The 25689-nt window shown below is 39.0% G+C and overlaps 3 protein-coding genes across 7 annotated transcripts; 1 reads left to right on the top strand and 2 right to left on the bottom strand.

Moving 5' to 3' along the window:
- Nucleotides 1–8088: 8088 nt before the first annotated feature.
- LOC135634054 (translocon-associated protein subunit alpha-like) lies at nucleotides 8089–14149 on the bottom strand. 3 transcript variants are annotated; one of them, XM_065144199.1, is made up of 9 exons: nucleotides 13965–14149; nucleotides 13137–13298; nucleotides 12989–13039; nucleotides 11803–11891; nucleotides 9834–9911; nucleotides 9430–9633; nucleotides 8690–8761; nucleotides 8439–8510; nucleotides 8089–8357 (listed from the first exon to the last, which is right to left on the bottom strand). In XM_065144199.1, exons 1-8 carry the CDS (start codon nucleotides 14026–14028, stop codon nucleotides 8460–8462), a joined length of 771 nt encoding a protein of 256 aa, XP_065000271.1. In that variant the 5' UTR covers nucleotides 14029–14149; the 3' UTR covers nucleotides 8089–8357; nucleotides 8439–8459. The 3 variants fall into 3 exon arrangements, with proteins under 3 accessions (XP_065000271.1, XP_065000270.1, XP_065000272.1); XM_065144198.1 differs by having other exon boundaries at nucleotides 8089–8510; XM_065144200.1 differs by having other exon boundaries at nucleotides 8089–8510; nucleotides 13137–13295.
- A 2268-nt stretch (nucleotides 14150–16417) lies between these two features.
- LOC103978004 (probable serine/threonine-protein kinase PBL19) lies at nucleotides 16418–18536 on the top strand. Of its 3 annotated transcripts, none has more exons than XM_018823357.2 (5): nucleotides 16418–16545; nucleotides 16703–17154; nucleotides 17359–17610; nucleotides 17735–17857; nucleotides 17947–18536. In XM_018823357.2, the coding sequence occupies exons 2-5, from the start codon at nucleotides 16768–16770 to the stop codon at nucleotides 18337–18339; spliced, it is 1155 nt and encodes a 384-aa protein (XP_018678902.2). In that variant the 5' UTR covers nucleotides 16418–16545; nucleotides 16703–16767; the 3' UTR covers nucleotides 18340–18536. The 3 variants fall into 3 exon arrangements, with proteins under 3 accessions (XP_018678902.2, XP_009391975.2, XP_065000269.1); XM_009393700.3 differs by having other exon boundaries at nucleotides 16430–16563; XM_065144197.1 differs by having other exon boundaries at nucleotides 16430–17154.
- A 4959-nt stretch (nucleotides 18537–23495) lies between these two features.
- LOC103978126 (BOI-related E3 ubiquitin-protein ligase 1-like) lies at nucleotides 23496–25476 on the bottom strand. Its single transcript, XM_009393826.3, has 4 exons — nucleotides 24875–25476; nucleotides 24681–24763; nucleotides 24276–24610; nucleotides 23496–24173 (listed from the first exon to the last, which is right to left on the bottom strand). The coding sequence occupies exons 1-4, from the start codon at nucleotides 24919–24921 to the stop codon at nucleotides 23664–23666; spliced, it is 975 nt and encodes a 324-aa protein (XP_009392101.3). The 5' UTR covers nucleotides 24922–25476; the 3' UTR covers nucleotides 23496–23663.
- Nucleotides 25477–25689: the final 213 nt, after the last annotated feature.

Below are 25689 nucleotides of genomic sequence, written 5' to 3'. Positions count from 1 at the left end.
TTGTGGCATCCCAATGTGACTAAAATTTGATGTTATAGAGTATGAAAACTTTCGTTTTTAAGATGAGGTAAGTATGCAAGGAGGACAGTTATTCCAACTAGGTAAGTTTTCAAGAGGATAAGTTTCAAGATGTTTGGTGAAAGGTGACCAAAGTTTGATGCCATCGAATATGAACTTTTGCTTTTAGATGAGGTAAGTATGCGAAAAGAGAAGTTATTCTAACATAACAAGTTTCTAAGAGGATAAGTCTTAAGATTTTTGGTGGATGCTTGTTATGCTGTGAACTGCACATGACGAAAGTGATGCCGTCGAGAAGCAGACCTCCTCAACCTTGAAACTATTTCTTCTAAGCCGAAGGATAAGGGTGGCAAAGATGGATGCTTCATCAAGCTCGAAAAAGGATGAAATCAAGCGACCGATGGGGAGTTATCGTAAGATCTCGCACGAGATGATGCATCAAAGGGGTAATTATATATTATTCCATATAGTTAACTATAATTAGTATCCGGGTCTCTATACTTTAAAAAATAGCATTGGGATCCATATACTTATAAAATGAAACATTTAACCCTAATTCTCTTTATGTTATTAACTTTGAAACATGTGACAACACATGCCTGAATGGAAAGAAAGAAAAAATTATTATCTTTAAAATATTAATTTTATATAAACTTCCCTAGTCAATTTCCTCTTTCCCTTCTCATTCCAACCTACTGACCTGTCGTTCGTTGCACCTGTTAATCCTACTCGCTCATTGCTCGCCCACCGCACCTGCTTGCTCGTCGAACTTGCTCACTTGCCGCACCTGCTCGATCGTCACTCGCTAGTAGCTAGCCTGCCGCACCTACCCACCCATCACTCGCTCATTATACCCGCTCGTCCACCGCACCTACTCACCCGTCACTTGCCCGTCGCTCCTACTCGCTAATCACTCATCTATTGCACCTGTTTTTTTTTTAATGAAATAATAAAAAGTTATTTTCCTTTTTCTCTCATTTTTCTGTACGAAATGGAAGTGTTCGTACTGAGTATAAAATCTTATTTCATTTGCCTGATTTTGAATGTAGCGTGACAAAAAAATAAATCTGTGATAACATCAACACAATGCTAGAATTGATGTTGTGTTATTTATAGTCATCTTTAAAAGAAAAAATAGATCTATCAATTTGTGCCATTTGTCGAAAAGCTCATTGAATACTTTTGTACATTTGCTTTCTTCTTGTAACTTTGTTTGCATGAGACTCATCAGACTGAGATATCACAATAACTTAAGCAGAGTTATTGCAAGCCAACAAAAATCACAAGTTTGTTCATTTGCTTACATGAGCTCATTCCGACATGAAAGCGATAACGACCATAAAAACTTGTATGCTTATTGGTTCATGAACTTTGCCATGCCTCATTAGAGTTTGATTGAGTGGCAATTTCATATCAATCTCTTATTTCTGTTAGAAGTTGTCTACCTTTAGAGATGACACCTTCTGCTACATCTGTAGTAAAAATTGTAACTAAATACACATATGAAACATAATAATCATAGTGGCAATATATATATATATATATTGTTAGATGAGTAGATTGAAAAGAGGGGTGACGAGTGAGCGACAGGTGAGCGATGATTAAGCAACTGGAATGAGTGAGCAGGTGCAGTGGGTGAGCAGGTACGATAGGCAAGCAACGATCAAGCAAGTCCGGTGGGCGAGTGGGTGCAACAGGCAAGTGGGTATTGTTGAAAAACCTTAATAGATCATCATATGTGTAATGGAAGAACAGAAAACAAAACTGATTCTCAAATATTCAATATCAGATCGTCGTGTGAAAATTGATGCACGAAAAATTGTAAAACTAAAAATCGCAAAACACATATGAGATGATTTATCTAGGGGAGATCTTATATTCATGAAAACACAGATCCAAATATATAGATGAAGGGGGTTAGATGTCCTCTCTAGCAGTGTTCCACATGACATATGATGTCGCGATGCTCCTCCTTTCGCAACGTAATCTTTTCTCTCCTTTACACACCACAAGGTTGCACCAAGATTAAGAAGGGGTCGACCCTTTTTGCTGTCCATATGCCCCAAATAGGATTATCGACTGAGGAGAGAGGAGGAGGAGAATAGAAGGTGACAATTAAAAAGAGGTCTAACTTATGCCACTTTGGCTTTCCATATTTATTAGGAAACTTGGATAGAGCATCATATGCGAAGCAGAAAAATAAAATCACAAATTTCACAAAGAAAAAAGGTTCTCGTTATTGTGCAAAGATTGGTATACAAAATAAAATACAGAATAAAAAATCATGCATATCAAGGCAGATTTGTTACCTAGGGAGATCGTATATCTCTACAAAATCCTATATATGTTAAAGTGGATGAAGGAGGTCAACTATCCTCCTATCTAACAATGATCCATATGGTTGATGTGGCAAAGACACTCCTCAAATTGCTATACGATCTTCATCTCCATGCGCATCATGTGATCAAGAAGGGGTCGACCCTTCTTTCTATCAACAAGGCTCTCGGCTGAAGAGGAGAGTAAGAGAGGAGAATAGGAGGTGACAGCTAAAAAGGGTCTAGTCTATGTCTCATTGGTTCTCTTCTATTTATGGAGGTCCCTATCAACTTAACCCTAATAGATTTTACTATATTGGGTACTAGATCTCCATCTAACTATCGAAGCCTCTTGGATTAGTAGATCTTTGCATAATAATCTCTCATTAGTTCTTATTAGATCTTATCCACAAGATCCAATAATTCACGGGCTTATTAGATATCCAATAAGATATGGGCTCCAATGGATATCTCATATCCAAACCTCTACTCATCAGAACACCTACCTCTACTCATCAGAATACCTACCATATGTGTGTGACTTTCTATTCCCAATATCAAGCTGGTTATAAGTCATACCTATCAGAACTCCTTCTGACTCTATGAATTATAGTCTCCTATAATAATTCACTTGACTCATCGACTACAAATGTACTAGGCTACTACATCATAGTCCCCAAATGATATAAGTGAATCCAATCCATTAGACTTATCTATCCTCAGTTATTATGTATTTATAGTCTCTTATCTATCTAATATCTCAAAGACCATATACCAGACATGGTGTTATCAGCCCCATATAGAATATACTCGAGTCTCACTCTAATCAAATTTTTTCAAAGAACTATTTATCTCTTAATTCGAATAACCCTGGCTAGATATTTGCTTGAGCAAAAACACAGGATATTTCTCTCATGACCGAGGGCGGATAATCCTCTATCGACACTCAATTGCCCTCGTAAGGTTGCCTACCACTCTTGATAATCGATTGTGCTAGGTTTGGAACCACTAGACTTATAAGTCCGGTATCAATGAGCAAAGTACTCATATTGGGCATCCTTGGTATTTTAAGTCTAAGGATTAGACACACAATTGTGACCACAGAATCGCTGTCTAACAATGATGTATCATTCATCATCCAACATTTCGTAAATAGATCAATTAGTAAACTCATTCTCTAATGAGCACTTGCACTACATCCCTAGTGTCCCCACACGAGTATCTATGAGACCAACCGCCTTCATCATATGAACGAGAATATAGCACACTAGTCTATCCGATTATCTCGATGTCCATCTCGAGTAACCTTCGATCAGGATTATTTGGGGTTAGTATTTAAAGGCAAATCGGTCTCGTTATCGTGATTTCATCATTATCTGATTCCCATTGTAAAAATTTATAGACATCAAATATATGCAACATGCAAGATAAAATGATAAACTACTAATAAATAATAATAAGCAAAAATAGTACTTGTCATGTCACACGTGTCATCACTCACGTGATTGGCTTGCAGGGCAGCTATGACTAGTAGAGCTAGTCAGGCGAGCGAGCATGCACGATGGACAAGAAAGTGTGACGGGAAGCAGGTGCGATGGGCAAGCGATGTGCGACATGTGCAGTAAGCGAGAAAGATCAACAAGTGCGACAAGCAATAAGCGAATAGGTTGGAACAAGGAGAGGAAGAGAAAATTGGTCAGGTAAATTTATATAAAATTAATAATTTAAAGATAGTCAAATTACATTTTTATCCTTTTTTTATCCATGCCCTTTTTGCACATGACAACACGTGTACTTTTTTCCGTCGAGAAAGTTAATAACGTAAAGAGAAATGAGGTTAAATATTTTACTTTCAAAAGTGTGAAAACCTCAATGATACTTTTTAAAGTATTGGGGCAGGAATGCTGATCATAGTTAACTATATAGAGTATGTTAGGAAAGAGTCGGCACTAAGAGGGGGGGGGTGAATTAGTGCAGTGAAAAAAATGTCGATTTTAAAATCCTTCGTACGATAAAAATTGATTTCGAAAATGTGAGTTTAACTTGAAAGCATACAAAAGAGTGTAATGAGAAGGTAAAGTAAGTAAGGCAGTTTGTAAGGAAGATAAATAGTAAAACAAAAATGCAAACTGTTTTATAGTAGTTCGACCATCGTGACTTACATCCACTCTATCGATTCCTCTTTCGTTGAGGCCACCGGCATCTACTAACATCTTCCTTCAATGGGCGAAGATCATCCACCCTTACAACTTGATTCTCCTTTTGACAAGTTCAGGAGAGAACCTTTACAACCCCTTCACTCCTCTCTAAGCAAGACTAACACTTTAAAGTTTAAGGAGTTCACACAAGATTACAATAGCGTTTTCTTTTCTTTTTTACTCTCATTTGTGTGTATGTTAACCAGGAATGAGAGAGGTATGTTAACCAGGGATGAGAGAGGTATTTATAGGCCTCAAGCTGATTCAAACTTGGAGCCTAAAAAAGTCTCATCATAGGTTTCCCAGGTCCTGACGGTACCACCGCTTGTGCTAAGCAGTACTGTTAGGAACAATTCGGCACTAAGAGGGGGGGGGGGGGGGGGGTGAATTAGTGCAGCGAAAAAATTACGCCGGTTTGAAAACTTTCATTCAATTAAAACCGATTTCGGCGAAAGTCGTTTCAGAGAGATGTTAACTTTGAAGTCATATTCGTAAGCGTAGTGGAAGTAAAGCAAGTAAAACAATTTGTAGTAAGGAAAAATAGTAAGAATAGAAATGTAAACCGTTTTATAGTGGTTCGGTCATTGTGACCTACATCCACTCTGCTGATTCCCCTTCTGTCGAGGCCACCGGCATCCACTAACGATCTTCTTTCAATCAGGCAAAGATCAACTACCCTTTTACACCTTCTCTTTTTCACAAGTTTAGGAGACAACCTTTACACCCCTCTTTTACAAAGTTTCCCTCACACACCTCCCTTAGAACTCTCTCTAAGCTTTAGGAGGAGGGAACTCAACTTTCTAAGTAGGCTTTACAAGTTTAGCATCATAGAGTTTTGCTCATTTTCCTTTCTACTCCATGCAGGAATAGCTGGGGTATTTATATACCCAAAATAACTTCAAAACTTGGAGCCAAAATTCAAATCCCTGAGATTTTGGGGTACAGGCGGTACCACCGCGTGATAATCTCTCGGAAATTGTGCATGGGTGATGTTCGGTACCACCGCTTGACATAGTCTCGAAAACTATGCCATGACGATTCCACCTGTTGGGTCACTGTTTGGGCCTTCCACTTGGCCCAACACAGCCCAAACTTGGGCCTAGTTGGCTCATAATTGAGTTGGTCTAATTACATTCTAAACCGACTCAATTAGACTCTAAACTAACTCGATCTAGACATAATTGATTTCAAGCGAATCCTTCATTGATTCTTTCGGCGCTTCATTCAATCCTTCGGCACATCGTCCTCTCCTTCGACATATTGCCCAATCAGCATGTTGTCTTCTCGCAACATCTGATCTCCATAGTGTAATATCCAATCTTCTTGGCCCGATGCCCAAATTCATGAACCGAAGCCTTCTACCGATACGTCGACCGATCCTCCGAATCGACGTCTAATTTGTTGACAAGATTGCTCCAGCCCAATGTCTGATTCCTCTTACTTAAATTGATTTGCCTCTTCTGATCGAAGCTACTTCCTATGTCACTCAAACGTATATTAGATAAACACTATCAATTAATTTTATCATAAAATCTGAGATTTAATAGGTACCACCACCTGTGTTGGGCAGTACCATCGCCTGCAGCACTAACACTGGGCAGTACCACCACCCAGTCTAGCGGTACCACTACCTGACAGTCTCGGAGACTGAGTATGGGTGGTACCACCGCCCAAACCAACAATACCATAGCTTGATGATCCAATTCCAACTTAATTATATGCTAATTATGAATTTTAAGATATTTACTAAGCTAAATAAGTCCGTAAGTCTAGGTTTCTTCTAGCGATCTTCCGACGGTGAATTTCCGACGATCTCTCGGCAATGTTCTAGCGGACTCCTAACAAGCTCCTAGACTTCACAATGATCTTCTTGGCGAATTTTGACAAGCTTTTCTGGCAAGCTCCTAGACTTCTCAGTCAATTCCGACAGAACATCCGACGAACGTCCGGACTTCCGACGAACTCTCGAACTCCCAATGAAATCTCATTCTTGACTTAGAGACTTTATTTTGCTCTATGCCTGATCACTACTATCGTAGTTAATCCTACACACTTAAAACTTACTTCGATCTAGACAATTATTATAAAGCTTAAATAAAATATTGTCTAGCGTGTCATTGGTTCATCGACGCTTCGTCCGATTCTTCGGCGCATCGTCCTCTCTTGCGGTCTATTGCCCAATCGATCAGTCAACCTCCGCAACTCTGATTTCCTTGACATAATTTCTACTCTTCTCGGCCCAATGCCCGAACCCATGGCCCGAAGCCTTCTACTGATATGTCGACCGATCCTCTGGCTAGACGTTTAATCTTTTGACATGTTCCATTCCGGCCCAACATGATTCTTCCTGCCTTTATTGTCCCTCCCTGATCGAAGCTTCCTACGTCACTCAAAACACAGATCAAATCATAAACACTATCAATTGGTTTCATCATCGAAATCGTCTCTCCCTGATCAAAGCTTCCTACGTCACTCAAAACGCAGATCAAATCATAAACACTATCATGCGTCACTCAAAACGCGGATCAAATCATAAACACTATCAATTGACTTATAAGGAAAAGGATGTGAGACGATCAACAGTTTGGCGGCCTTAAAGGCGAGAGTTTGGCGGCCATTAATCCGGCTTCAAGTGCTAAAGCAAAATAGAAGGGTAAACTTCACAAGATCTCGTCAGATGTGTCGAACTTTAAGTCAATGATGGTGATCGACCAAAGAATAGAAGAGACAATAAGTGATGTTGTACCTTATTATACTTAAAAGGAGTAGACAATAAAATTGACAAAGGAGGGGTATAACCAACCCCAAAGGGGGGATGATCAAACATATCAAGGAGGTACTTTTTCACGACAACACTTAGTGCATTCCAAAAGTGAAATAGTAAAAAGGAGGCGAACTGACTTCCGATGCTGTAAAAGTCGGATGGCTAAAAAAAGACAAATTCTTCTAATAACCAACTTTATATAAGGAGTGCAGCACTCATAGTGCTTCAAAAGTATGGTTTCAAAAGTACGAGCATGGAGTTGACTTGGTCTCTTTAACTTTTGATAGAATGAGTCAAAGTGAGTACTTATTTCTCTTGATTATCCAGTTTAGGAGCTCCTTTGAAAAGTAATTTAAAGAAAACAGATGGCTATCAAATCATCACTATCGATGATTGATTCTATCAACAAAGGTAGCTTATCTACTGTATCTTCTAGTAGAGTGATAAAAAAAAAGAGATGATGCAAACCTACTTGAAAATGATGACTAGGCAAATGTAAAATCATTTGATAAATTTTGTAGAGAAGATATCAAAATTTCAAATTCTTCTATGCTCATTTTAACTCTATTCATTCAATTCAACTAGCGCAGATAATCGAGAGACCAATATTTAAAATGTCATCTTTTTAATCAAAAGGATCCACACCACTAACTGTCAAATATCAATAAAACGCGATCAATCCCATAATAGAGTCAAAGAGTCATCGATGATGAATGGAGACAAGCACAACTTGATCAATCCCACATTAGAGTCAAAAGTGATTGACAAATTGAGACAACAACAACAAGCCAACTAGGAACACGAACCAAGAGATGCATTGCAGTCGAAGAACAATTAAATATGTAGAATTCACGTATGAATAAGGTACAGCAGTGTTCATGTAACTGATTTCAGCAAGGATCACTAGCACTTCAGCTCAACAACAATCAAAGAGTGACCACCAAATAGTTTCAGCCAAAATTGAGAGTTCTAAACACTCCTTCCATAGAAGCTAGGAATCAGATAACGATACGGGATGCCGCAACACCATACGGAACTGTTTCATGTATCCCATATCTCTTCCTGAATCAGAAAAAGTTAATTTGTCAGAATCTGCCTCATATCGTACTCCTCCTGAAGGCCGACCGATACAAGGATACACACCACCGAGAAGTATGCTGTCATCTACTTTTTTTTCTTTGATTTGCTTGACAATGATTGAGCATAAGCAGTTCCCTGAGCAAAGAATTGCCAGAATGTTAAAAGGGGTCAACTAATCCAACTTAAAAATCAAAAGATGACAGCTGAAAAAATGCAGAAGCATGGATCAACTAAATCATATGACCATATTTCAACAAATTGTAATGCCTAATAATAACACAAACGTCCTATGTTTGCAAGAAATTATTGATTACCTGCAACCACTCGTCCATGTCAGCAGCTGTTGTTCCAGTGCCGACTTCCACCTTTGCAGGTTTCTTTGTTTTCTGGGAAGAAGAAAACACACATATTAACATGGTCAACATTTAGCAGGAGCATGGCAACATAGTTTTGCATGAAAATATAAGAACTACATTCCTGAATTAGATTCTACTTTTAGAATGTTTGACAGAAAATAGGTTCTCAAGGATATCCATCATAAACCAACAGAAGACAATGTTCTTATTAAATACCAAGTGATTTATTTAAAAAATTCAAGAAAAAAAATAAAAGGGAGGAACAGGTGCTTAGGATAGAAAACATTTTCAGAAATAAAAGGCAGATGTGTTATTTTATGTATATCCTTCTATCCTACCCTAAATGTCAAACTTGGTCCTACTTTACTGAAAAGGAGGTCTTCAAAACAAAAAAGGAGATTAGGATTTATAATTTTCTGGATTGGTTATTTTCAGATCAAATTAACATCTAAAACTATGGCACCTTTCAGGAAATATGGAAAACACCATATTTACTTTTTTTTTCTTCTGTTGTTGTAATTTAGCAAAAAGTTTCTTCGTGTCCAAGCACATGATAATATATTTCGAAATTATAACATTTGATATTTTTGTATGAAAAGATGCTAGAAATATACTTATAAGCCGCAGAAATTGTCTAACTAATAAATTTAGATAGCCAAATTCAAAGTTTACAATAAATGATATAGATGACTTAGTACCTTTGAGAATTGTTGAATTTGACCATATGCCCACAGTCCCAGAAAGCCAATAAGAGCCACTCCAAGGGTCACAAGAAAGACTGATTCAATGCTTAGAAAACCTCCAGCCTCAATAACTTCAATGGTACCATTATAGAAAACATTCTGATATGGTTGCTGATCAATCTCATAGACTATTGTTCCCACCAAGTCAAACGTGCCAGGCTGCAAAGCATACAATACGTATACAACAAGATAAATCCAAATGCTCTACAACAATATAAATCTCTTGTTATTTGGAAAAGAAAAAGCACATAACAGAAATATACACAAAGTTAGGAGCAAGATTAGTGGTTCATATAAATAATGCATGTTGATGGCTTGAAACTATAAAGGATACATCAATCACATCAACTGGTACACACCTGTAAGTATTTGCTGACAACAAATACATAAGGGAAGGTAGCTTGAGCAGAAACAGGAACTGATGCATTATAGAACTCCTGAAAAGTGATGGAACTTTAAATAAAAGACAAAGCACATAAGTGATTCGAGACTAATGCAAAACATGCATGCATTTCAGAAGGGAGATGGCAACTGAACCCTGACAAGCTGTTAGACATCAGCAAGGCAAGCTGATATCCAGCTCAGCTATAATCGCAGCTATTACAAGCTCAATAAAAAGTTTCTTTAGCCACCTCAATTACAGAAAAAATGAGAAACAGGTTAAATCAAATTTGATATTACCTACAAAACAATATATCAGGAGCTTGTGATTTCACAAGACAACACTAAATGATGATAGTATGGCAAATGACGCCACTATAGTATTGACCTATCCTTCATTGTGAGTTAGCTCAAAAAAGTTGTTCGAATTGAGATTTTGAAGATCTACCCATGGATCAATTTGCTGTGCCAGCAAATTGATTGTGTAACTTCAACGTATCCAGAATACATCAATAGGTGATGAGACATACATAACTGTGGTCATCGCTGGTCAACAACACCATTTAACATAGCTAGAACATTTGTAGTCACAGCAACTATAGTTCATTTTAAGTTTGTTTGTTCAGCTTTTTATTGTGTGGCAAGCGCAATAGCAGCAAAAAGTAATGGTGTTTAAACATAACTAATTATGGAGGTCTACATCATATGAATAGAGAAAAACTACTTATTGAGTTTCCTGGAATTGTACCCATAAATTCTTCTACTCTGGGGTAACAAAGTATGATTTCTAGGTTTCGTCTCAAAATAAAATAGAAGAATCTCAAGGCTATCAAGTAGACATCCCAACTAATGATGTTCACTTATAATTTTGATCAAAACTAAAATATTAGTACTAGGAATCAAATAATTAAAAATTATTTCGTTCTGTATTATATCCCCCATTTTTTACAATCAGCAATACTGAACAAGTGATTTCATAATGTGATTATAATCTCTAAGAAACAATAATGAATAATATTTGAAGAATGAAAGAAGGAGTGCTTGTAACGCCTACCTGAAAACTGACGAATTCTAGAAGTCCAAGGAATTATTTGAATGGGATTCATCTGTACTAAAAAGAATTTTGTATACAAAATTAACCAGAGTTTTAAGAGTTCACTATGTTTCCACATGTTAGAGGACACCACCTCTCTTTGATGCAATGACCCATGATGACATGGAACAGAGCATTACAGTAAAGTCAAATGACACTTCACCATTATGATTGTCAGTCATCACCAAAATCACCTAGTTAAAGTTTACCAGTGTAAGACCTAAGATCTAAAATATCAGGACCCAGATACAAGAAAAAAGTGAAAAGCAAATCATGACATTCTGATTAATAAAACCTGACAGTACCTGAAACACAGAGGGCATAGGATGGCATAACTACTGTCCAGTACTTTTTACAAGTTCACCTAGATCTCAGTTTGGTTTTTCTTTGTCCGTGGACAGATTGGAATAAACAGATTGCCAGCCCTTTTCCAGCAAAAGCTGAGAGCTAAGCATGGATAAAGACTAGACAATATGATGATATGATGTCAGTAATAATTTGTTCCTTTCATGTTCAACTGTAATGTGTTCAACTTTCAGATTATTTATGCCCCCTTACAGTCAGCATAGAGAAGTATAGAAAAACTACTACAAATAAAATATAACTGTGCACATGATTAGGACTTTTCCAAGATGTCAATGAATAAAAGCAAGAACGTCAGTTGCAGGTAACATATGATATGACTAGAGAAAGATTGATGCCAACATATGCAAGTGTGCATAGTTCTTTAACAACATAGACCACATGACCAAGTGCAGCTCAGTGCTGATAACACAGCAACAAATCATATGTGATGTCCACTATAAAGCAATCAAATGTGAGCCATCAACAGGTAAATAAATAGATATACTAACCTGCAGAGTAAGATTCTGCACAAACATGTGATGATCAAATGGAAGATGAAGGCTAGCATGTATGGCAACCACTTTTAAAGCTGATTCACCTGTAATTTTTTTCAGATGATAATATCTGGTTAGACATACATAACACAAAGTCTATTGAATAAGGAGGGAAGTTTAATCCAAGAGGCTCCCACCAATGCAATGTCCGGGGAGCCTAGCAATGCAGCCTTACCTCCATATAGACAAGTTATTTGATAAGAAACAACGACACATATCACACAGAACAGACTCAAGATAATCTATATAGATGAGGTAGACAGCAAAATGCAGAACAGAAAGAAAAAAAAGTTTTATGGCTACAATATCGTACACATAGACAAGAGAGATATATCAGCCTTGAAATATATATATTTATATATATATATATATATATATATATATATATATATATATATTCAATAAACAAACAGAAGTAGATAATAAAAGGAAATATAAAGGCGACTATAGAAAATGAACTACAATGCAAAAAGGAAAATCTATCATATCATGATGATACAGCAAATGTGTCAGCTTCCACAAAACTATTTTCACACACTGCCTAATATAGATAGTCTAGATAGCCAAAAAACGGAAACAAGACATAGTGCCAGCACTGCATAATTAAATATTAAGCTACACGCTACATCCTAGTTCTACAGCATCTTTAATCTGTAAACAGTATTAATCTTACTGACTTGTGCCAGTTTATGCTTGATGAACATAAAGATCAGAGAAAGAACATCTAGTTTCTGTCTCTGCTGCTTCATCAATAATAGTCTCAATATTTATCATTTAGAAGATCACACTTAAATAGGTTGACAATGATATGATAAACATACTGGCAAGTGGCAGTGAACTTACATTTGTCGGTACAAAGACTGTTAGAGTCCAGAAAATTTTAAGAGTTACAAAAAAATCAAATATGCCAAAATAAAAGATCCGTGACAGGGAACATAATGTTATCACCTTAAATGAAATAGGTGTTAGCAATGTTTTATTTTAGTCCTAAATCCATAGCTGCATTTCATTACAATAGACTCTAATACATTAATAATTAAAACAATAACATGGTGAACAAAAAAATGGCCAGGAGATAGAAATGTCAAACAAGGTACTGATTAACAAGTTTAATATAAATTTAAAGGCAGCAGGAATGCACCCTCATTATGTAAGCCAACCAGTAGCTCAGTCTCCTCTCCTGCTGGTACCACTGCATGGATAGAAGATTACAGAGGAGTTACAATCCAGAACCAAAAACTACAAATTTCTAAATAAAACAATTATTTGTTCCCACATGTTATACTTACATCTGGCAGCGTTCTTCGGAAATACACATATAGTATCTACTCCAGCAGCTGGACCAAAGGCTCCATCACCAAAAACTTGGGTATCATCACCAACTATTCCCAGATCACTTCCTTCAACAACTTCAGTTGCAGCAACATCCTCATCAGACTGGCATATAACTACTGCCATAAGAGCCAATAGATACGGTAGCATTAGACATGTTGATTTAGCAGTGCATCTTCAAGAGCAACTAGGAAGTTTGTTAAATGTATAGCAAGCTTTTGAGTAATAGAATCAAAGAGGGGGGAAAATATAATTGTTAAATACAAATATAATACTGCTATTGTTTTTTTTCTTCTTCTTGTCTTCTTTTTTTTCCCTGTATTATTTCATATTTCTTGAAACGAACCCTCTGGAAAAAAAAAAGGAAAAAAACTAATCAAACCTCCTGAAACTCAAGAATTAATGCAATTCTAATCGGTTGATACTCTCAGGTTATGCAGAATAGGTCGAGGAGACAAGCCCTCGAACTTAGCAATGGATGCCATTTACCAGCAAACGTCCTGTTCTTGTGTCCCTTTAAAATAAGTCATGATATTTCCCAAGAATTGGGACAAAAAAACATGATAATACGCTCGTCAATAGCATAGTAAGAAAACATAATTAAATCAACGAATTTTACGGAACTCAGCAGATCTAGAACCAACAGAATAAAGAAAAGGAAAGAAACTGCATCAAGAAAGGGGTTCCTGGTTATCAAATGGCATGTACTCCTCCGATCGCCTAAGAAAGACGCATCGCGATCACGAGAGAGCGAGCGGATCGATCGGGGACGGATACGGGCAAACCTTGGAGGATCGGAGACGCGATGAGGAGGAGCGCGATTAGTGACCAGAAAACCCTAGCGGCCATGGCGGTCGGAGCGAGGTCACAACCAGGCAGCGCCGGACGGATTCCCACCGATACGCGCTGAAGACGACAAGCCGGAAGAGAAGAATGCCTCCCGATTTACGGTAGCCTCCTTTAGGGTGCTCGGGTTTCTCTCCAAATACACCTCCTAAATGAGCTTGTACAAGCCCTCTATCACAGCCGTCCGCTGTCGTGGATCGCATACTTGTAATAATCTGCACGGTCCGATCTCTTGCTTATGATCGACATCTGCTCGAGCACATCGGAATATAACGGTCGTCATAAAAGTAGTTGCGGCTATTTATGTCGGCTTCGGCCTTACTGTTACCAAGCATGAATCTGTGGCGTCAATGAGCGTTAAATTGCATCTCCACGCCCCCTCATAAAATCTGATTTCGAATTTTCTTATATATATATACATGTATACATGTATATTTATACATGTATATATATATATGTATATGTATGTATATACATATATATGTATATATATATGTGTGTATATATATATATTATTTATTTATTTATCAAAATAAAATAAAATTAAAAATTTTAAGTTTTTTATTTTTTATTTTTTAAGCATATCTTTTTACTTTATTCTTACATATTATTTTTTTTAAATATGAAATGATTCATTATCTTTGTCCTCGTTAATCATCATATTTCTTTCATTTTGGTCACCTTCATCGCTCGTCATCTTGTTGCTCTATTGGAGTCATCTCCACTCGTAGTTATTATCTATCATCTTCATTCCTCATCATGTTACACTCAAGATAGTCTCTACTACCACAAGACATCGTCATCGTATTTGTCGCCTTCACCTCTCATGCTAACTCTAGGCTCATGCCCTCAAGAAGTGAAGAAAATCAAATAGGGTGAAAGTAAGAAAGACACCAACGAGGGTGATGATACATAGACGAGGACAACGATAAGGGTGAGTTCACGATGTGAGAATTATGATGAAAATACATGTGAGATAAGATGAAGACGATAGGTGAAGGCAACGATCAGGATGAGGTGAATTTGACAACTGATAGAGGCGAGGTGAAGCCTAGGATAATCTCTTTTTTTTTCAAGGATGCTCTATAAGAATAAAACAAAAGAAAAAAATGATGTGCGGAAAAAAAAATAAAAATAAAAATAGATTTTTAACAAAATAATTTATCTAATCTTTAACCTTTGATAAAGTCAAAAATTACCATTGGTTGTCTCAACTAAAGTCGCGCCTTCCGTGACGACTTGGCATGACAAACAACGTGGTGGGACAGTTTCATGACTTTGGACCCGAACATAAATACGAAGCTTATTTCCGTGAAAGCCTACCTACGTAATGTTGGCACGGCGACTTAGTATACGCCTTCACGAATGGGTTACCGAGATGTAACCAATGGTTGACTTAGTCACGTAATGATCTTTCAATTATATTCTTTTAGTTTATGTCGTCAGATGTATCAGAAAGAAAGTTCTAAAGTTCAAATCTCAAATCTAATTTTTTTGCTTCTTCATGTAATCATTAATTATTCTGTCTCTGCCACTTCATCCTCACATCCAACCTATGAACGATTCATTCATGTCTTTAAGGTAAACGAAACCGCATGCGTAGTGGGAACGGCAAACAGCACAACCTTGACGTATCCCTGACTTCGGAGATCGATGCGAGCACCAAATGTTCGTAGAAAAGACCGACCGCTCACATCTACTATGTTTCGTTCTTTTGCAGGTTAGGTTAGATATAGCTGATGGTACCTTCTTGTTGCAGCTTAATGATATGCGATCCATTCTCTTTTCCAGGTTCAATGGTCATCATGGGTTGCTTGTTAGGTTGGACTTCACCTTCCTTCTGCTAATCAAGATCCAAGACAATAACCCACGTAGATGCAATCAAATTTGTCTTCTCATGTATCTGTAGACCAGCCCATCTTCCAGAACCGGGGATTAGGAGGTGGAAGATGGAGCGGTTTCACACATGAAGACATGAGCTAAGCATGAAGTCCTGCGCTTGGAAGCTTTACGTGTTCACATGAAGACCTGGGCAAAGGTGAAGCTGTGGTCTTCGAGGGAGACCCAGGCACAGAAGTCCAAGTGTTGCAATTCGTGGAATCGCGTTCCCCACGCCATGAAGATTCAATCAATCCCTTTTAATGGACAGGTGAAGCTGTCTCGTTTCTCTTTCAGATGGGACTCGAGACTCGTCAGAAGACTCCACCCCATGTTTGATGGAGAGAGAGAAAGTGCTGAAGACCAAGGCGAGAAAAGTATGCAATCATACTCACGTATCTTTGCACAGAGAGAGAGAGAGAGAGAGAGAGAGAGAGAGAGAGAGGACGGCTACTATAGTTGTTTATATCCATGGAGAGAAAGCCGAGGTGTCCATGATCCTGAAGCAAGAAGCGTGCGGGTGGAAGGAAAGGAGGCACCCACGGAAGCAAGAAGCGTCATACTTGCTTCCCACCTGATGCCAGTTCTTCTTCCCCTGTCAACGGACTTGTTTGACACACCTTCTCAGTTATCACGCACAAGGTTCGCTTGAAAGTTCCAGTACGCCTCCCCATCCTCCTCGTCTTCCTTGAATGGTTACTTTTTCTCTGTTCTGATCATATTCCCGCCGTGTTATCTTTGCTTAGACCTCCTCTCCTTAACTCCAATCTACCTGATTCCGCACACGCTTTCTCTGTAGCCCTTATCCGGGTTCTTGTATATTTGACGGACGGCGAATTCTAGAGCTTCTCCGAGTACCAAGACATGGCATGCTTTGGCTCCTTCAGGAAGAAGCCGAAGGGTGCACCGGAGAGGAACAGCTCCCCGGCCGTGACCTCCGCGACCACTACTGCCTCGAGCAGCAGCAGCACCAGCCGGTCCGATGATTCCGCTGCCAGAAAGCATTCAAGCATATCTGCCGGCTCTACCACGTCGCAAAAGAGCATTACGGATTTGTACGAGGAGAGGGCTCACAAACTGCATCTTTTCACGTTCGATGAACTGAGGAATGCTACCAATGACTTCAGCAGAATGAATAAGATTGGGGAAGGTGGGTTTGGAAGTGTCTACAAGGGATACATCCGACATCCAAATGGAAGAGGTGGCAGGACGTTGGTGGCGATAAAGAAGCTGAACCAGAAAGGCTTGCAGGTATATGTAGCTACCTGTTCGACTATTTTACCCTCTCCTGTGAGCATACTCAATTCGATCCTTATCGTAGAAGCAAGTAACAATCACCCAATGTGTGTTCTCGAGGATAATTGCCAGAGGATGGTTAAATGTATCTTCCGACACATGCAATGTCTTTCTTCATATATTACGAACGAGTGCTAATAATCTTCTTTACCCACATAGGGGCATAAGCAATGGTTGGCAGAAGTCCAATTTCTCGGGGTTTTTGAACACCCAAGTCTTGTGAAACTTGTCGGGTACTGTGCCAAAGATGGTGAGGGAGGGATTGAGAGGCTGTTGGTGTATGAGTACATGCCTAACAAGAGCTTGGAAGACCATCTGTTCAAAAGGGCTTACCCTGCTATTCCCTGGAATTTGAGGCTGCAGATAGCTTTGGGCGTGGCAGAAGGGTTAGCATATCTGCATGAAGAACAGGTTCAGTTCTTGTCTCATCCTTCACGTAAATGATCAAATTTGCACCCTTTTCTTAAGGCAATTAGCGGAGACTGTGAGAGAAGCATGTTATTTTTGCATCAATCTGCTCTACATATATTGGCAGGTGATATATCGGGATTTCAAAGCATCAAATGTGTTGTTAGATAAGGAGTTCAACCCAAAACTCTCCGACTTCGGCTTAGCACGAGAAGGACCGACTGCGGGACGATCTCATGTGACTACAGCGGTACGTGTACTTCGTCAAAGACACTATCGCTATGTGTCTTTTGAACACAGAGCTCATGCTTCCTTCCATCACTCGTTGGAGTCGAACAGGTGGTGGGCACTTACGGATATGCAGCTCCAGACTACGTCGAGACGGGGCATCTCACAGTCAAGAGCGACGTTTGGAGCTTCGGGGTGGTTCTCTACGAGATCCTTACGGGCAGGCGTTCGCTGGAGAGGAATCGGCCACCAAACGAGCAGAAGCTGTTGGACTGGGTCAGGCAAAACCCCGTGGAGACCTGGAGGTTCAGCTTGATCATGGACCCGAGACTGCGAAGCGAGTTCTCGCTCGGAGCTGCACGCGAGATAGCCAAGCTGGCCAACAGTTGCCTCGCCAAGAATCCTAAGGAGCGTCCGTCGATGAGCGAAGTGGTAGAGTGCTTGAGAAGAGCCGCAACTGATTCAAACAGAAGGAGAACCGATGCAGTATCCTCGACGAGGTGATGAGAAAGACGTCGAGCTTTGGTAGTGTCAACTTTTCCCTTCATGTGTCTCCTCTGTGTGCAGTAACCAAGTGAGAGATCTGCATTTTGCTCGTAGACAAATGCAGCATGAAGCTTCGCATAGATATTGGCATGCTCTCGTCTTACAGCAAGCAATGTGATCGAGTCGAACAAGAAAAAGGCAAAGATTTATCTTGTTTGGACATTGGTCCAATCATTTAAATGATCAAATCTAGAAACTGTTAGATTATATTAGATCCTTTATAATTAGATAAAATATATAATAAAATTAATTTGATTTTGATGATCAATAAAAAAAAAAGTTCATAATATAATAGGATTACTTAGGGGAAACAACTCTCTTAATAACTTATCATAAAAGACAGAACCTTTATAGGTTAAACAACACATCTCATAAAAGACGTTGATAGATTTTGATTTCTCTCTTAATCTCGATGGTGACTTTGCAGTCACACAAATATCCTTTTTAGATTGTATCAAAAAGGTATGTATCTAAAATCGATCTATTATTATTTAATTTTAATCATAACGTAAAAGATTATTTTAGTATTACATATAATATATTACATATTTTATAATTACAGAAACCAGTTGAAAACAGAATTATTACACTGTGAGATGCTAATTAATCTCCTCTTCTTTCGGTCAAGAAAAAGAAACGATATCAGAAGCGTAACTCTCACTCCTAGATCAAGAAACCCTGAAATTTTCTACATGATCTCCCACACACACTCGAAATCTAGTTCGAGAAGCACGGAGGTGTTTGGCCATCAGCTGATAGCAACGACCGCTGCGTCGGTCCCGAAGCGGTTCTCCTCGCACAGCTGGAAGCCATGATCAAGCTCGGCTTACGCTTCGCGGAGAAGGCCTGCTGCGTGGACGACGCAGAAGGAGAAGCACTATAAGAAGCCACGCGATCCTTCTCCAGAGCCTCGTCCATATCCATTTGCTCCCGCCGGCACTCCCTGCTGCAGAACGGCGTGCCACCCCTACAGCGCATGAAATCGATCACTCCCACGAACGAGGGGGAAGCAGAGAGAACTGAATGGAACGAAGCATGTCGAACCTGTACATGAAGATGTCTTCGTTGCCGGCTATGGGCTTCTTGCAGAGAAAGCAGGCGTCATGGAAGTGGTGGTGCGGAGCCTCTTCGTCGACGACGACCGAGAATAACTCGGGAGACGACATACCTGGAACAGGCTCGGCTCAGGTAGCGGATGGGAGACGCTGGTGGCTGCTCGTGGAGGTTTATAGATGCGCCACACAAAACTGCGGGTGGGTTGAAGCAGAAAGCGTGAATCCATTGGCTGGGAGAGGTCACTCTCATCAGTGTTCCGACCCTACTGCTTCTGGAAACCTTATCTTTCCTAACAACTGTTCGAGTCCCGTGCTCTGCTGCCGCTCGCGCTTACAGCAGAAATATGCGCACTTAGCAAAAGTTGATTGGATGGAATCAATATCATTTTACCTAAGAAAAATCTCAATTGATTGGACATTTATCTAATGGCACCCCTAATTACTTTTTACTCGGGTGCTATTTTTTTATCACTACGAAGAAAATACTCTTTATCCTGTTTTCAAAAAGTTGAAGTTATTATTATTATTATTTTTTTATAAATTTTAAATTAAATTAAATAATCATTTTATTAAAATTTCACATAAAAAGGGGATGAATTCATTTTCAAAGGGTTTTTATATTTTTATAAAAATGCAAGCATTCACAGAGAACTTACCATAAGCTATACCACCTAGCAAAATAAAGCATAGAATGAAAAAATAATATCATAAGAGTTTTAGATAGAAGTATATTTGTTAAATCACTTTCATAGTATAAGAAAAAATATCCTATGTGGTATAATTGAATAGAAAACCATATGTAAGTCACTTAAATGTATCTTATTATTGCATACTTTCATGTTCTTACAAAAAATTTTTTTTTTTTTGATGACAAAAGTATTAAATACATATTTATGCTGTATAATAATGAAGCAAAAGGTTTAAGACCTTATGATCTTATAATTAAAAAAATTAATTAAAAATTATAAATATTATTTTTAATGAAAAAAAAGTTTAAAATCCTAAAGCAGTTGAAATTCCAATAATCGTAGAAGCAAAAATCGATGAGGCACATGATACATTACCTATTATTAACACTTCACTTGAACCTTCTCATATTTTAAATAATTCTAATTTAAGTGATTTTAGTTATATTAAAATATATTTTAAAAAAATTATAGTCTTTTCACAGATATATTAGTATGATGATTTTGCATGTTTTCCTTTGGAATATATCAATCTGTATTTATTTTGAAGTTATAGCTCAAAAAGAAGAATGGATGCAAGTAATGATATCTAACTATAAGCTATTTTAAAAAATAATAGTTGGAAGTTGATAAATTTGCATTCAAGGAAAGAAGCAATTGGCCTCAAGTGGGTGTATAAGTCAAATTTTAATGTTGATCGCTCACATTATTTAGTTGCTAAGGGGTATGCTCAAATTTCTTCTGCAACTTATTATGTGATTGCTAGAATTAATATAATTAGAATATGATTAACATTAACAAAAAATTATAGGTTTATCAATTTGATATTAAATCAAATTTCTTGAATGAAAAATTATAAAAGGAGATTTATGTAAAGTAAGATGAAGGATTTAAAATTAAAGGATAAGAAGATAAAGTCTACAAATTAAATAAAGTACTATATGATTTAACACAAGCACTAAGGGGATGGTACAACACAATTGATAAGTATTTTCTTCAAGATAAATTTTAAAGAAAATTAAGTGAGTCAACTTATATAAAAATTATTATCTATTTGTATATGAATGGTATGATTTATACTAAAAATTCATTATAAATGCTTATTAATTTTTTTAAAAAATATCATATCAAAATTTGAAATGATTGATATGGGGCTTTTATATTATTTTCTAAGAATCAAAATTATTTAAGACACAAATTAAATTTATTTGTGCTAAGAAAAATATGTTAAAAACTTGTTAAAAATATTTTATATGATAACTTATAAATCAATGAATACTTTAATGAATGCAAATGATAAACTTAAGTTAGATAATAGAGTTAAAATAATATAGAAACAATATATAAATTTAATTAGAGAGTAAATTTATCTCACACATTTAAGGTCGAATATTATATTTGTAGTTAGTTTGTTATCCAAATTCATGCACAACCTTAGCACGCATCACTTTTGAGCAACTTAAAAAGTTCCTAGATCTATCAAAAGAACTCTCAATTATAACATTCATCATAAGTAGATAAAAGATTTTAAATTATATTTTCATACTAATAGTGGTTAGACTAATTTTGCAAATAATATAAAAAAGCTTTAGGATATGTACTTAGCCTTGGATAATGGGTGATTTTATATATTGTTCTTTTAAGCTATGAGGTGGAGTATGTTGCAACTAGATATGTTAAACAATTTGGCTTCCAAGAATTCTAACAATTTTTTTTTTAAAAAAGATGGACCATGTATAATCTATTGTGATAATAAATTTACCACTACAACTACTAAAATCCTATCTTCCATAGGAGCACCAAACATATTGAAAAATCACATCACTTCATTCATGAGCTAGTTGATATAGGAGAAATTAAAATGGACAACTACAACATCAAAGATCAACTTTTTGACATCTTTACAAAAGCCTTGGTGAATTTTTTTTTTAAATTTTTTTTCTCAAGACAACTTTAAATTAAATATATTTTGAATCACGATGGTGTTATAAAATTAATTCAAATAGTTAATATTAGATACAATAAAGGATAAAAAATTAGATTAAGATACATAGATAAGTGGTTGATTTATGGGTGCATGGAATAAGGATGAGGAGGTTTGTTGAGCTATGATTGATTTTTTTTATTGTTTAAAAAAATTATACTTTTATCATTTTAGCTAATATAAATGTGTACCCTTATACGAGTCCAAGGCATTACAAGTAGAAGTACTCATCATTTCTTTTACTATCTTCTTCCCTTTCTCTTTGAAGCTCTACAGAAAGCTAGCACATCCTCCATTGATCGATCTTGCCTTCGCCCATTACAAGCAGTGGTATGTATCACACATCTGACCTTTGCTCCAATTGTCGCCTCCTCCTCCATTCCCCATTCACTTCATTGAGCTTTGCTCCAGCCTTAGAAGATGATCATCCTTGATGAACTAATCTACGAGTTATCCACTAACACGTCAACTAACGGGGTTGGTGTAGCCAACTCAATGACCCACTAGGTTAGGCCCACCTTGTCTTTAACGATGCTGACACCGTTAAGGTAGGCTATTGGGCTATGTCGATACTGTTGCCCTTGATTATGTTCATGACCTTGAGTCATAAAGTTGGGAGAAGAGAGAGAAGAAGATGAGTAACAGGGAAGGATGGGTGAGAGGGGAGGAGAGAGGAAAAGGAGATAGAATGAAAAAGAGAAAAAAGAGGAAAGGGGAATGGAGGAGGTGGAAGAGCAAAGCAAGAGGGAGAGGAAACAATATGGTCGATCGATGGAGGATGAAAAGTATTTTTGTCAATTTTTTTGACGTAAAAATTCTTATATTCTATTTGGAGAAATAATCACAATTTAAGTTTAAAGTTTAAATCGGTTGTGTCAAATGTTCTTTAACACTCATCACATTCGATGTATGAAAATTATGTTTATAGTACACCAATATATTGCGTCACTTCAAGGACGGTCCCAAAACTGACTCTGAGGTCAGACTGTTATAAACCGTTGTAAATGCTTGTTGCGGTTTCGGGGAACCGTTACAAAACGAAACGGTTCTCAAGGACTACTGTACGAACACGTTACGCATTCTAAAACCGCCACGAACACTACGAACGAGCTTACATGTACGGTGATCACGCAGCTCCACCGCACGATCACGATCACGATCGCACGGACCACTCGTCCCCATCATCGGACCAAACGGACCACCCACGGAAGAATTCGAAAGCATCTGTTCGGTGCGGTGCACGACCTCTGAACTGCGTTAACCGAAAGCTGACGCGTGGCGCGTGTGCTGTCACCCAACAGAACCGTACCAACAGGACGTCACGGTTACGCTCACTGCCATTTCATGTTGGCATGCGAACAACCGAATACACATAAGAAACGAACGATATTATAGCTAAAATTTCCATTCATTTAGAAAAATTACAAAAGGGGACAGAGAAGAGACGAGAAGTGTAATATTCTATATGTGATAATTTTCATTTTATTCTTTTTGAATTTGGACGGCAGTTGATGTGCCGCGATTTTGGAGTGGAGAGGTGATGATAAGGCGATGGCGTTAAGAGAAGGCCACGTGGACGATTCTGGTGCTGACGCGCCCGCAGGCGGGGCAAGAAGCCGCGGCGCCGGCCGCCGCGCAGTCGACACAGAGGCAGAGGTGGCGGCATGGGAGCACCACCACAGCGGCCGTGTTCCGCCGCCGGCAAGCGCGGCAGGATCCTGGAGCCATGTCGACGCACGTGGCGGAGCCGGCGTCGTCAGCCGCCGCAGTGCCACCGCTCTCGCCCTCCCTCTCTCGGGCGACCGCGGCCGCCTCCGCTGCCTGCTGAAGCTGTGCATGGAGGGCAACGGCATGGGATTGGGCGGCCGCGGCCTTGCCCCGCCACGCCAGGGACTCGGCTTTCAGGCGGGCCAGTCGTTCCTCCAGCTCGGCGCGGTGCCGCAAGGCCTGCTCCACCTCCGCTTCCTTGGCCCTTATCCTCCGCCGCGCCGCAGCCGCCGCGGCACTCACAAGAGTCCGACAATGTGATCGCCATTTCCCGGCCAATGTGCTCCGGAGGAGTTCTCCCTGCCGTATCGGTAATAGCGAAAGAAGCCACCTATGTTAGATTCTTCTACTCACGGGAACAGAGGAAGGTAAACCAAATGGGAAAGGAGCGACGACGAGCACCTGCTCGCTGAGGAAACCATCGATTTCATCCTGGCACCGGGTGAGGTGCGGAGCGAGTTCCTCGAAGAGGGCGGGGGGAGAGGGACGAACATGATTCATGGTGCAATGCTTCTGCTGGGCTCCGAAGGCGAGTTGGAGGCCGGTGGAGACGAAAGGAGTCGTGGATTTGGATGGAAACTGAGCGAGGCTAATATACGTCGGCGAAAGACTATTTGATTGCAAGAACAAGAGATTACTGATATCAGTATTCTGCGCTGTTGTTGGCCCGTTGGCCATGGAAACCGCTGTTACTCGCGTCTCTTCTCTTGCTCGCTTCCTTGGATTCACGGCCCCTCCTGTTCCACCACGAAACATTTCAACGATTAGGGACAGGGAAAGGCAAAAGAAGAGCAAATTTGACCCGACCTGTCTCGGTGAACACAAGGGTCGAGGAGTCTAAGAATCCCTGCAGGCCCTGGGACAAATCGATGCCCGTCGTCTCCTCGCCTCTGCGCGCAACCCGCAGCCGTAAATCCCCCAAAAGATAAAAACTTTCGGCGGGGAAAGCAAAAAAGTTGGGATCTTTGGAACATAAACAACAAAAAGGAAACAAGAATTACCCGTTGACAAGTATGACATCAGATGGGTACTGCGCTTGAATCGCCATGTCACTTGCACCAGTCCACAGAGAGAGAGAGAGAGAGAGGGAGAGAGAGAGAGAGGAAGAAGAAGAAGAAGAAGAAGAAGAAGCAGAATTAAGGAAACTTCAATGTGGTGCTTTGTGTTCTGTAACGCTTTCGTCTCGTCCGATGTCGTCGTCAGAAGCGTAGCGAAGAGAGCGCGACGGAGAGAGAGAGATGCGGTGGAGACGAAGGAAGGGAGTCCAAAAGAACGGGCCGTGGGCTTCTCGATCGACGAGACGCAACGCGCTCGCGGTCGATGCGTTCGCGACGACACACGCACGCCCGTTGTGTTAATATAATCAATGGCTTGCCTCGATTGCGGATTCCGATGCCGTTTTTGTTGCGAAACATGGAAAGGATTGAGAACAGATTAAGCCACAAAGATGATGATTCGGGGAATGCAGGCACTCGCTGCAGTTATTGGAGAGATATATGGGATTCTATCCCCGCTGCTGTTGACTTGTGCCTCCTTGTTTATTCTTTTCCACCTTTGGCTTTCCCTGTTGAGAGGCTCACAATCTTCTTGGGGTTTGGATCGGCCTAAATTAACTTCTCCGACAGCTACACTTGTTGGGAATACTATTAGATTGGCCCTCCCTCCCTAATTTTTGCTTCTGGAAGAAAATAATCAACTAGATTCTCAATCTTGACGAATTAGAACTCCAACTTGTTTAGTATTAGTCAAGAGATGATAAATTGGATTTTGTGGTTATATTTTACATGATCTACGATAAACAAGCAATTAAAGAAAA

The sequence above is a fragment of the Musa acuminata genome, chromosome BXJ3-3 (assembly GCF_036884655.1).
Source record: "Musa acuminata AAA Group cultivar baxijiao chromosome BXJ3-3, Cavendish_Baxijiao_AAA, whole genome shotgun sequence".
Taxonomy (NCBI): Eukaryota; Viridiplantae; Streptophyta; class Magnoliopsida; order Zingiberales; family Musaceae; genus Musa; species Musa acuminata.
This window is presented reverse-complemented; position numbering and strand designations above follow the sequence as displayed.